The sequence below is a fragment of the Hylobates moloch genome, unplaced genomic scaffold (genome assembly GCF_009828535.3).
Source record: "Hylobates moloch isolate HMO894 unplaced genomic scaffold, HMol_V3 SCAFFOLD_14, whole genome shotgun sequence".
Taxonomy (NCBI): domain Eukaryota; kingdom Metazoa; phylum Chordata; class Mammalia; order Primates; family Hylobatidae; genus Hylobates; species Hylobates moloch.
The window spans coordinates 53,358,202-53,370,776 of NW_026652289.1; the positions used below are offsets into that span (position 1 = coordinate 53,358,202).

Here is a 12,575-nt window from a genome sequence, read left to right on the forward strand (position 1 = left end):
AGGCTACCTCCTCAGGCCATGGGCAATTGGTCCATCTCCCACTGGCTTTCAGAGATTCTTCAGGCTTGTCACCTCCCTCTCTCCAGAGCCCCTGCTCCTTGTGATACAGCCAAAGATGTTTTTCTCAGTGTGACCCAGATTATCATCCTGAGAGCTCACAGCCAGCTGCAGCCTGGCTGAGTAACCCCGCCCTGGGCGCTCCCTGGGTGGGATTCATGGTATTCCCATGACAGCTGGCTTGTTGGGGTGTCCAAGGGAACTCAGTTTCACTGAGTGCCTGCTTTGGATGCTGGTGGCTGAGTCATTCAGGCCTCACAGCAACCCACTGGGAAAGGGATCATTATCCCCCTTTTACTGAGGAGGCAGCCGAGGCCCAGAGGGGTGAGGTGACTTGCCTTGAGTTACACAGGGAGGCTCTTCTCTGCCTGGCCCATGACTTCCCCTGTGGACTTCCCTCCCTTGGGATGCCAACTCGTGCACCAGCCAGGCCCCCACCGGGTGCACAGGACCCCTCATGCCCCCACTGGCCCTGGCTGAGGACGTGGCTCTGCCCCCACAGGCCTGGCTCTGTAGCAGTGAATGCCTCCCTTGTATTTGGGGGCCATGCCCCAGGCCCCTCTCCCTGTGAAGTTCTCTGGGCTTTGTATCGCAAAGTGAAGACCTCAGGGCACATGCTGGGGAACCTCTCATTGGCTGAGAACAGCCTCACCTCTGATGGTGAGTCCTATCCCCAGCTGCCCCTGCCGCAGTGCCTTTTCACCTACCCAGGGGGAGCACTGGGTGGACTTTCTAGAGGGATCCAACTCCTGCCCTGATCCCAAAGCACCTGGTGGTGCGGTGCGTGAGGAGGGTCCTGGCACCTCTAGAACTCCCACCCATGGCTCTACAGGGGCCGACCTGATCACCCTGGCCTGGGAGACCATCAGCATCTGCTTCACAGCCATGACGCCCTTCCTGCCGCAGCTCCTCGTACCGGGTTCTGTTTCCTTCATCCTGCTGGAAAGGCAGATCCTCCAACAGGTGAGGTGGCATAGTGAGTGTCCTCACTATGCCTCCCTTGAAAGCAGGCCGCCCAGCATGGAGGCAGCACCCAGCCATGGCACTATGGGGGAAGGCAGTCATAGAGGGCACCACACCCTGGGGGAGAGGGTTCTCTGAAGGAGGAGGTGACTCTGTCCTAATGGGAACACAGCCAGGCTCTGTAAGCAGACACTCCTACCCAGGACGCCGTGTTTAAGGGTGGGCTCCCTCCCAGGTCCTGCCTCCCACCTCACCTGGTCCCCATCCCACACTGGGTCTCAGGAGAGACAGCCCCCAGGCCCGCCCCAACCTCCAGAGTTTCCCACAGGTCACACCGGTGGTGTCAGGATTCTACAAGGCGAGTCCCCAGGAGAGGCCCCTGCTCCTCTTCAGGTGGGTTGAGTCCCCCTCCCGTCCACCCAGCCTGCCTTGCTGCTCTCTTGGGGGCTGCCCTGGGGCAGAAGGAGGCAGCTCTGTGACCCAGAACCAGGATGTAGGGGTGTAGGTTTGGGGCTAGCTGGGAAAGGACTTTGCCCCAGGTAGCTGTAGCTTGGCTGTGTAAGCTAGCTCTGCCTAGGAGGTAGGGAGCCCCCACGCCAGAGGGTGCGCATTTCGGGGGACTCTACCTGCTTCTAGAAATGTGCTGGCAAAGAGCTTGTGACCCCTGCACTCTCCCCTTGTGCTTCTCTAGCAATGCGGACCAGTGGGTGGGTGTTTATATCGAATACAAGTTCCAGACTCCCATCGCTACCCACCTCCAAGGCCTGGCTAATCACTTGGCCCAAAACATAACAGATCCCATCCTCCAGAAATCCAGCATCGTGGCCAATGGTGAGTCGGGGCTGCAATCCCTGTGTGTCTCTGGGCCAGCAGGCTCTTTCCCTCTCTAAACCTTGGTGTTGCCCTTCTAGAGAATGGGCAGAATTTCCTTCAGACAATACTTGCTCATGTGTTGGGGCCACAGAGAGGAATGGGGCATAGAGCTTTAGCAAGGAGCTGGACAGAGGCGAGAAGCAGTCAAGATCAGAGGGATGAGAGGGTCCCGTCACCTCCCTGATTGCCCAGGACCTCACTGAGTCCTCACATGCATGACAAGATCTGTCCCACCAAGTCAGGGGCAAAAGCCCTCAGCTCTGCCCCAGTGCAGGGCCTGTAAGAAGCCCATATCTCCTCTTGGGGCCTCCTGATAGGATGACTTCTGCAAGCTCTTGCCATTCAAACAGGGAGAGCCGTTCCACACCCAAGTTAGGAGAGCACTGGGCCAAATCAGTCCCCTCCGGCCGCACACAGCCCGGAGCTGCTCTCCGAGGACCCCTCAGCCACAGAAGGCGCTGGTCCTCCTACAGTGCTGCCCCACCCCCACCCCCGCAGCCTCCTGGGGGTGCAGTCAGGGGTGCCCTCCTTCGGGCTCTGCCCTCGCACCCACTCCTTCCTACACAGCTACTCTCCCTGCCGGCAGCCCCAGAGACCAGATTGGTTTGGGGCTCTGCCTCAACAGGCCTGAACCACCATCTCTTCTGCTTCCCAGAAAGCCAGCTCCCAGCAGACAGGCAGCGTTCCCTCTTCATTCCTCAACACAGAGGGCCCATCACAACCCTCTCAGCAGATGGTAGAGCTCCCCACACATCCTCTTAAAGAGGCTTCACCGTTGATGGCCGCCAGCCCCACCATGACCTCCTCCCAGGGAGTGAATTTTCTTACATGTCTCCCCCGAGAGCAGGGACAAAATAAAACATAAAAGCAGCAGCTGTTAAATTATCAGCGACATTTCCTACTAGGATCAACTCTCGGAGTGGGCAGTGTATTCCATTAGATGGATCAGTGCAGGGGTTAGCAAGCGTTTTCTGTAAAGGGCCAGATGGGAACTCTTTAAGGCTCTGCAGGCCACTGGGTCTCTGTCACCACCGACTCAAACCCTCCCCTGTAGCAAGAAAGCAGCCCTAGGCAACATGTCAACAAATGAGCATGGCCACGTTCCTGGAAACCTTTCTTTATGGACGTGGAAGTTTGCATCTCACATACTTCTCATGTGTCACAAGATACGTTTCTGCTTTCCATGTTTTCAATCATTTAAACATGTAAAAGCCATTCTTAGCTCATGGGCCACACAAAAGCAGGCAGCAAGAAATTTGGTTTTTAGACCAGCAGTGGCTGACCCCTGGATGGAGCATTAGAGCTTGGGTGTGTGTCCCACTCCAGAGCTTCCAGGAGAGGGGGCACAAGCTGACGCCACCTCCACCCCCATTGCTCTAGGGGAGAAGCCAGAGCTGGTGCTGTATGAAGTTTGGCTGCAGATCCTGGGCCAGCCCTACACCAAGGCCTTGGAGGACAAAACCAGCCCTGAGTTCTGGGCACTTCAGGGGCAGCTGACGAGATGGGTAAAGTGGTGGGATGAAGTAGGGGGTCGGGGAAGAGGCCTCGGGAAGATGGGGGATGACTGGACAAGACTTTGGTAGAGCTGTGACCCTCTTCATCCTCTCCTGACCCCCCAGCTGACCTTCATCCTCAGATCTCTGCAGAACTTTGACCAAGTGGTGGTGGAGGAATTCCGGTGGGTCCAGGGTGGCCCTGGGTGACCCAGGGCTCAGACCTGGGTTCTGGGGTTGAGGGCAGGAGGCTGGAAGAGATGACCTCCCCTAGTCCCCCAAGGCTGCCCAGGTCCTCTGAAGTCTGTGATGATCCTCCCACCAGGCCGGACCCACTGACTGCCAGAATGGGTGCCACCTTCTTCAGGGCGGCGCCAGCCCAGGCTCTCGTGTGGGACCGTTTGCGCCAGGGTCTGCACACCCTGGGGGAGACAGAGGGCCTCTTGATAGAGATGGTCATCCCAGACCTTGGTCAGTACTTCCTTCCCTCTGCAGGCCTCCTCCCTCTGTCCATCTGCCTCCTCCCTTGGGCTCACTGCCTCCACATGCCCTGATCTGAAACCTGCCTCCCCTCCTCATGGAGCCCTCCAAGGTGCTCCTAGCCCCAGCTCTCTGGTCCCGCAGCACCTTCTGGGCCCAGATTCTGCCTTCTCAGAAGTCTGGGAGGCAGGTCCCCACCTGGCCATGGCCTTCTTGCTCTGCTCCAGGCACCCCCAGCCCCAAAGTCTCCAGCCCACTGGACGCCTCCATCCCTGGCTATGCCGTGGCTCTCCTCATCCTGGGCCTACTGCTCGTCACACTGGCCCTTGTCCTGGTGAGTGTCTGGCTGGGCCTGGGCACCTTTCTGAGGGGCAGGCTAAGCCTTTGACCTCTTGAGACTTTAAGCCAAGCTGAGGCGTGAGCAGGCCCCTTTACACCCCTGATTCCCCCACCCAAGCCCAGCATCTCCTCATCCTCCAGCTGGGTTGCAGGGTTTGGGGCCAGGGGGCTGCGCCTGATCCCAGTGTCCCCACCCTTCTTGTCAAGGTGCTAAAGTGGAGGGCATGCCTCGGGGTGTTCAGCCTGGGTGTGTAGAAGCACACAGTGTGGTACAGAGGACCCTCTCCAGACAGGTAAGTGGACAGCGGTTCTCCTTGACCCCACCCCAGGTGTTTGTTCTGGGTGGGGTCCACCACCGCCACCACCCACTACCCCACCAAGGCCTTTTGCAAACATTCCCTGGGGGCTGTCGTTGGCAGCGCCTGGGTGGTGCAGTCAGTGAGCCAGAAAAGCTCCCCACTACTGTGGGCAGTGGCCCAGGCAGTCAAGCAGCCTCCTCCAAGCAGGCCCCACCTACCCCTCACCTGTTCCCAGCTGCCTCCCACCAACCCCAGAAATGATGCTGGGGGCTGACAGAGACTGAACTTAGGAGCACAGGAGGCCAGGAGACCTGGGACAGAGAACAGGAGGTGTGGGGAGGGAATCTTCCTTCCCCCACTTCCCACTGCATGAGGGCCAGACAGTGGCACCTCCAGGTCCTGGAAGGACATATGTGGACCCAACTCAGTTGGCCCTTTGTCTCGTGGCCTTTCTTCTCCCTCCCCCAGGGCCAGGTGGATGTGGGAGGAGACGCAGCACCGTCCTGGGTGCACTCAGACTCATTCCTCACTCCTGGCCTTCACTCCCTTTCCTCTGCACACAGGTGACCCCTCACGCTGCTGCTCCCTCTGCTGAAACCCAAACTCCAAACCTCTCCTCTCCCCACCTTCACCTTGCCCCATGGCTTCCATAGACAGTGCCTCAACCCTGAGGAATGAATCCGGAGTTCCAACGACACTGACTTTCCCCAGAACTCAGAGCCAGAGAGGGCCAGGGTCCAGCCCGAGGTCACACAGCCAGGGCTTCTTCCCTCTGAACCCCCAAGGACTGGACTTGCAGGGCTGGGACAGGTGGGGTGGGGGAAAGCAATGCTTTGTCAACCCACGCAGGGAGCCCCGCTGCAATCCCCAAGGTGCATAAAGTCGAGGAACACCCCTGCTCCCGTGTCCATGCTCACTCAGGGCCCTGCTCCAAGTGCTTGGCACTCACACCGGCCTCCCGCCCTCCATGCCACAGGTATCGGTCTCGTTTACAGATGGGGAAATGGTGGCCAAGAGCCTCCCCCAGCACACACAGCTAGACCACACAGAGGACTTAGGCACAGCTCTGGGGTCCGCAGTCTCTGCTGCCCCTCCTGCCACTCGTGCTGCCAGGGACCACACTTTGGAGAGGGAGGAACGAGAGTGAGCTGGGTGCTCACACACAGGGCATGGGGTTGGGGCGGGGAGATAGGGAAGGGTCAGACAGGAGGAAAGGGCAAGGTGTGATCCTGTACATACACATCACAGAGCCCACGGAGGTGGGCGCACTCAGGCCGGCTCTGGGCGTGGCCCAGCACAGCGGGCCTCAGACAGCAGAACACAGCAGCCCAGCAGCCCTCCCGTGGCGCTTTGCAGGGCACCTTCATCCCCACAGAGCTGGATTAAGTTTCTCTCCCTGGGGCAGGAACTCAGCTGCAGAGGCAGCAGGAAAGGGACAGAAGCCCGCCCCAAAAAGGGCTGGGGCAGGGGCACCCTTACGCCTGCCTGGTCTGGCCCAGTAGGGCTGGAGGGACTGTCAGTCCTAAGAGGAACGCTGGCCCTTTAGGGGTATGGAAAAGTCAGGAAGCAATCCAAAGTTGGTATTTAAAAAATTGATTTCTAGATACTTAGACGGTCATATGGTGTGAGGAGCTGGGAGGGCCCCAGGGTAGAGTCCACAAGAGGAAGAAGACTGAAAAGGGGTCGGAGTGGGAATGGGGGCTGCTGAGGGCAAGGCCCACCCCCCTCCCTGACCCCCCGAACCCAGCCACAAAGCCAGTCAGCCTCAGGCCAGAGGGTGTGAGCAACGGGGGCCCTGGCTGCTCTACAGTGGATCAGAGCCACTGGGTGTGGGGGGTCTTCCAGGGCAGGTGTGGGGCCACCAGGGCAAGGCAAGGCAGGCTCCCAGGGCAGAGACTGAGGCTGACCCCTGCAGCCCCCCTACTGCAGGGGGGAACACCGGGATAGGCAAGGGTCTTAATCTAGAAAGCCCCAGCAGCTCCTGTGCCCATCAGGACACCACTGAGGCTTGGCGGTGGTGGAACCCAGGAATGGTCTTTGAACCCATGACCTGGAAGGGGGAGCCAAGGATAGTCCTGGCCCGAAGGCTCCTCTACCTGCAGGCAGTGGGCAGGCCCAGTGAGGGGACCCCAGGAGCCCAGACCATGAGCTTAACCTGGCCAAAGACAGCAGCCAGCACCAAGACATCAATGAGGGTGGGTAGAAAGATCATCACATCGGGGTTGACTGCGGCCGGCACCAGGTTCCTCTGTACTTCTGGAACACACAGGCCTCTCCTTCCTATCCCTGAAGTGCCCCTGCCCCCACCCCAGCACCCCAAAAACCAGCCGAATATATGCATTTGTCCTGGGTCAGCCCCACTCTCCAAGCAACTGCAATTTCTGACTAGAGAGCCAGGGCAGGGCAGGGTGTAGGAGGGGTCCCTGGAAGACGTCCCCGGCTCTGGGAGACCGTCACTCTGTCTTCAAGCTTTGGTCTCCTGGCCCTCTACAAGCCAGGCTGTTTCAGGCTTTGCATGAGGGCTTGCACACAGACAGAGTTCAAACACAGCCAGTGAACACAGCGGGCTTTAGGGAGGGGGCACATACCTGGGGGTGGGGGCTGGGTAATAGGGAAAGGGGGCCCTGAGGCTATCGTGGTCTGTCTTGTGGTGGCACAATGGGACCTGCACCACGTGAGGAGAGAGGGTCCACCTGGAAGAGTGGACCAGCCAGATGGCCAACAAGCTGGATGGCCACTGCCAGAGACTGCAGGACAGCAGAGGGGGCTGGGAAGGGACAGAGGACAGCTGGGGGGCAGGGAATGTGGGTTCCTCCATACAGACACGTGCGTCTTCCCTAAGTGGATCTTCCCCATGGGGGCAAGGGGGCATTCAAGACACACCTCCAGCCCACCTCAAACCATCTCAGGAGGCCACCACCAACTTACACAGGCCAGCTGAATTGTCACAGTGACCCCAGAACAGTACAGCCCTATCCTTCAGATGAATAAATGGAAAGAGTGATGCATATCACAGCCAGGAGCTGGGACTCAGACCCAGGTCCAGCTGTGGTGCTGCCTCGATGGCTCCACCTGCATCTCCTCCGGGACTCAGTTCCTGCTAACAAGTGAGCACTTGAGTACGGGTGAAATAGGTGCAATTATCCCCATCTGGCTGCTGGGGAAAGGGAAGCAAGGCACAGGTGACTTGCCCAAGGCCAAAGTGACAGGGTTGGTTCAACCCCATCTGTCTCAGCCAGCACATCCCCATGGCAGAGGCTTTACTGTGATCCAAACCTGGAAGGTGGAATCCTTCCAATGTCCCACCCAGGGCACAGAGCATGCAGCCCCATGTTTGGGGAGGTGACAGTGTGGGGAGGGAAACAATCTGGCTAGGCCAAGGCCTCATGGAGCCCAGGGTTCCCTAGGGCCAGGAGAGCTCTGGACACCACCCAGACACCCATTGGAAACCTGGAATCTGCACCTGCAGGAGATTAGGAGCGGGGGATTCAGCCTCCAACGCACCTGCAGCAAGTTGAGACAGGCACAGGTGGGCGCCCTGCTTCCAACCAGCGTCACGTGGGCAGGAAGCAAATCTCCTGCCTGACCTTCCTCTCCTGCCTCCCCCAAGCAGAGGAGAAGGGGCAGCCGCCCATCAGGCCATTGCCCAGATTGAAGCCGCTGAAGCCAGGTCCCAACAGGTGAGTGTGACCCCTGACTATCCCAGGCCCGGCCCAAGGCAGTCACGTCTCTGGTGAGGACCTTGTAGACAGATGTGATGTCCCCAAGTGGCTCTATAAACCTCTTATTGAGGATAATCAAGGAAACAGGCAAGACCATCACACTCAGCCAAGGACACGAGGGGTCCAGGGGCAGGCAAAAGTCAGTTTGGGCCTGGGCCTGGCCCCTGGAAGGATAGTGGATGAAGGGCCAGCCACGGTGAAGTGGAATGGATGGCCACGGGCTGGGTCGTCAGGGCTAACTCCTGCAGCCCCTGCGGAACGTCCGCCCAGGCCTGGCTCTGCACTCAGCCTTCTGCCTGGAGCCACAGGTGCCTGGACACCAGCCTCAAGTAGGGATGGTGGTAGGAAAGGCACTTGTGGCCACATGTGGGCACCTAAGCATGGGACAGAGGGGTATCATGCCCCAAAGAGACCACAGAGGCCAAGAATGTAAGCAGATGTGACACCATCAATAAACCCCCCTGTCCTGGGTCACATCAATTAAGTCAGAGCCTACCTTCACCCTGAAGCTGCAGCTCAGTCTGGTTGAGACTCACAAAGAGATGTTAGTGCTGGGCAGGGGGCCTGGCCCAGCCTGCAATGTCCAGCAAAGCTGTAGGCTGGACAAGAATCTCTGAAGCTTAGTCCAGGACAAGGACAGCTGTGTCTGGCAGGGAGTGGGGGCAATGCTCAGGGGGCAGGAGGCCTGAGGACCTATAACTAGGTAGGGTGCCAGGTCAGGACGTGCAGAAGAGAAGGTGCATGGCAGCATCCTGCCCGAGGCCAGGCTATAAACCTAGGGGCCGCCTTGTCTAGCCTAAACCATGCTGCCACCCAGACGCCATCCTTCAAATGCAAGAGGCAGGGTTGGGAGAGCCCCCAGACCCCTCATCCCTCCCGCCCGAAGCTGGTTCCCGTCCCTCACCAGAAGGAAAGTGAACTCTTCTATGGGCCACAGACTGCCAGGTTCTCTGTCACCTGGTGGAAGGGGCTGTGGGGCGGGCAGGGGGAGCTGCAGCTGGGTGAGAAAGAACTCAGGTCCCACTCTGTTCCTTCCTGTCAGGTGACCTTGGGCAAGCTGCTTTGTTTGCCTGGGGCCAAGGGGAGTCACAGGGGAGAGCCAGGTTAAGAGGGCTCCACCCTGGAGCCCAGAGCTACCCACAGAGAAAACCCCCCATCCTCCCGATTCTGCTCCCAGCTCACGCTGCTGGGATAACATCCTCCCCATCAGAGAGGCCATGGGAGGCAGAGGCTGACCCCTGCTCCTTCAGGCACCTCAGCGGGTTTGGGTCCACCTTCATCATGATCAGGGAGGGGGTCCCTGGGATCACAAAGGTGAGGGGCAGCTTCTCGGGCTCTAGGTGCTCCAAGGTAGACCCTGCAGGGCACCAGAGCTAGAAGGGCATTGGGGAAGATCTTGAACCAGGCCAGGACCTGACCTCTGCCTGGCCATGGTGACTCTGAGCCAGGTAACCCTACGTTAGTCTCAAGTCTGTCACTCTGTTTCATGGGGGATGTCAGCATTACCGCTGGAGTCAAAGTAGGTAAGCCAGGGTAACCAGAGTTCCCAGTAGGGACCAAGACCAAAGGATGCAGGGTCGGGCCTGTCCCAGAAGGTCAGGCCGGACAAGGGGCTGTGTCAAGCTGGGGCAGCCGAGGGCCTGCCCTTCAGGTTACAGGCATGTGGGTCCTGGTCTAGACCCTCATATGCCATCCAGAGACCCAACCCTAGGGACAATTCCTCCCAGGCTGGTAGCAGATAGTCGATCCTTGTACTCACCTTCCCAAAAGCTGTGAAATGAGGGGGCCTATGGGTGGGGAAAAGACTCTTCAGGAAAAGGTTCTCAGGGGCAAGGAAGGTTTGAGCTGGGCCTTAGGGCAGCCAGAGAGGTAGGTGACAGGCCCCCTCACAAAGCCTGCAGAGAATGCAGGAGGAACACAGGCGTAGTGATGAGAACGTTCTGGAAGACAGCAGGCAGCCTCCCACTCACTGATGGGGCCGAGTGAGCTCAGGTCCACACACCAGGAGAAGCTGGTATCCACACACTGGTGCACTTTGTTTCTTGTTTTAGAGATAGGGTCTTGCTCTGTTGCCCAGGTTGGAGTGCGGTGGCACAATCATAGCTCACTGCAGCCTTGACCTCCTAGGTTCATGCGATCTTCCCACCTCAGCCTCCTGAGTAGCTGGTGAGGGAAGAGAGAGACCCTCTCATATTGTTTTATACTCAGTACCTGTTTTAAGAAAAAAACAAGGAACTGAAATCAAAGACAGGCAGCCCAGCACCAGGCCCAAAACCAGGCCTGGGCCTGCCTGGCCTAAACCTAGTAGTTAAAAATCAACTCATGATTTAGAACCCGATGTTACCCATAGATTTCAGGCATTGTATGGAAGAACATTGTGAAACTCCCTGCTCTGTTCTGTTTCACTCTGACCACCGGTGCATGCAGCCCCTGTCACATACCCCTTGCTTGCTCAAATCAATCACGACCCTTTCACGTGAAATCTTTAGTGTTATGAGCCCTTAAAAAGGACAGAAATTGTGCACTCAGAGAGCTCGGATTTTAAGGCAGTAGCTTGCCCATGCTCCCAGCCCTTCCTTCTACAACTCGGTGCTAGGAAGTTTTGTCTGCGGCTCGTCCTGCTACACTGGGACTACAGGCACACGCCACCATGCCTAATTTTATTTTTTGTAGAGACAGGGTCTGGCTATGTTGCCTAGGCTGGTGTCAAGTGATCTTTCCACCTCAGCCTCCCCAAAACACTGGGATTACAGGGACAATCCAGCACTCCAGGTCATGCTGGTGCATTTTGGCTGCCATGGTGCACAGGAGGTATGAGCTGGGGGGCAGAATCTGCTCCTGGACCTCTACCCAGGCCTGCACCCAGACCTACCCCTGGGCTACAGGGAGCAGGTGTGGAGAGAACGCAGTGAGCAGAGCGGGCTAGCCAATGATGGAGACCCAGGCTGGGACTAGGAGAGATAGGGCTCCAACCCTTGGCCTAGTGGCCCTGCCCAACCGCATGGGGCCAAGATGACTTCCTAGGAGCCAGGCATGGAGGCCAGCATGCACCTGAACTGAGGACAGAAGATTCTGATGACAGGGAGGCCTCTGACATAGTTTGGATACTTGTCCCATCCACATCTTGTATTGAAATGTGATCCCCAATGCTGGAGGTGGGGCCTATAGTGTGAGGTGTTTGGGTCATGGTGGGAGATCCCTCATGAATGGCTTAATGCCCTCCCAATGGTAATGAGTGAGTTTTCTAATTTCTAACTTTTTTTCTCTTTCTTTCTTTCCTTCTTTTTTTTTTTTTTTTTTTTGAGACAGAGTCTCACTCACAGCCCGGGCTGGAGTGCAGTGGCGTGATCTTGGCTCACTGCAACCTCCACCTCCTGGGTTCGAGTGATTCAATGAGTGAGTTTTCTATTAGTTCACAGGAGAGCTTGATGCCTCCTCTCGCTTCCTCTCTCACCATGCGACATGGCTGCTCCCTCTTTGCCTCCCGCCAGGAGTAAAAGCTTCCAGAGGCTTCACCAGAAGCCTAGCAGATGCTTGTACAGCCTGCAGAACTGTGAGGCAAATAAAATTCTTTTATAAATTACCCAGTCTCAGGGCCAGGAGCAGTGCTCACGCCTGTAATCTCAGCACTTTGGGAGGCCAAGGCGAGTGAATTACTTGAGGTCAGGAGTTCAAGACTAGGCTGGCCAACCTGGTAAAACCCTGTCTCTACTAAAAATACAAAATTAGCCAGGCGTGGTGGTGCACGCCTATAATCCCAGCTACTTGGGGGGCTGAGGCATGAGAATTGCTTGAACCCGGGAGGTGGAGGTTGCAGTGAGCCGATATCGCACCATTGCACTGTAGCCTGGGCTACAAGAGCGAAACTCTATCTCAAAACCCTGTCTCTACTAAAAATACAAAAAATTAGCCAGGCATGGTGGTCCATGCCTGTAATCCCAGCTACTCGGCAGGATGAGGCAGGAGAATAGCCTGAACCCAGGAGGCAGAGGTTGCAGCGACCTGAGATCGTACCACTGCACTCCAGCCTGGGGGAGAGAGCTAGAGTTCGTCTCATAAATAAATAACCCAGTCTCAGGTATTCCTCTAGAGCAACACAAAACGGGCTAATACAGCCTCCACGCTTGGTGTCTAGTGGACCTGGTGGTCCACTAGACACTCAGTGGTCTTGACTCTGCCATTAACAGCCAGACTATGACAGAGTTGTTCCCCTGCTCTGCCTCAGTTTGTCCTCTCTCAGCTGAGCAGAGCAGGGATAATTGCTTCTCATGTGGGCCACAGGACAAAACAAAGCCCTGAGTCCCACAGGAAGGTAGATGGGCTATGTCCAAGGGAAGACAGACCTGGGG

The 12,575-nt window shown here is 57.5% G+C and overlaps 1 protein-coding gene and 1 long non-coding RNA gene across 2 annotated transcripts; both read left to right on the top strand.

Annotated features, from left to right (window-relative positions):
• Positions 1–564: 564 nt before the first annotated feature.
• LOC116482452 (taste receptor cell protein 1) lies at positions 565–3,504 on the top strand. Its single transcript, XM_032175907.2, has 5 exons — positions 565–717; positions 890–1,020; positions 1,349–1,413; positions 1,712–1,851; positions 3,274–3,504. The coding sequence occupies exons 1-5, from the start codon at positions 672–674 to the stop codon at positions 3,474–3,476; spliced, it is 585 nt and encodes a 194-aa protein (XP_032031798.1). The 5' UTR covers positions 565–671; the 3' UTR covers positions 3,477–3,504.
• Positions 3,505–4,168: 664 nt separating this feature from the next.
• Positions 4,169–5,143, top strand: LOC131381135 (uncharacterized). The gene is made up of 3 exons (XR_009209619.1): positions 4,169–4,200; positions 4,413–4,498; positions 5,068–5,143. It is a non-coding gene; the product is annotated as an uncharacterized LOC131381135 (long non-coding RNA).
• The last annotated feature ends 7,432 nt before the right edge of the window (positions 5,144–12,575 follow it).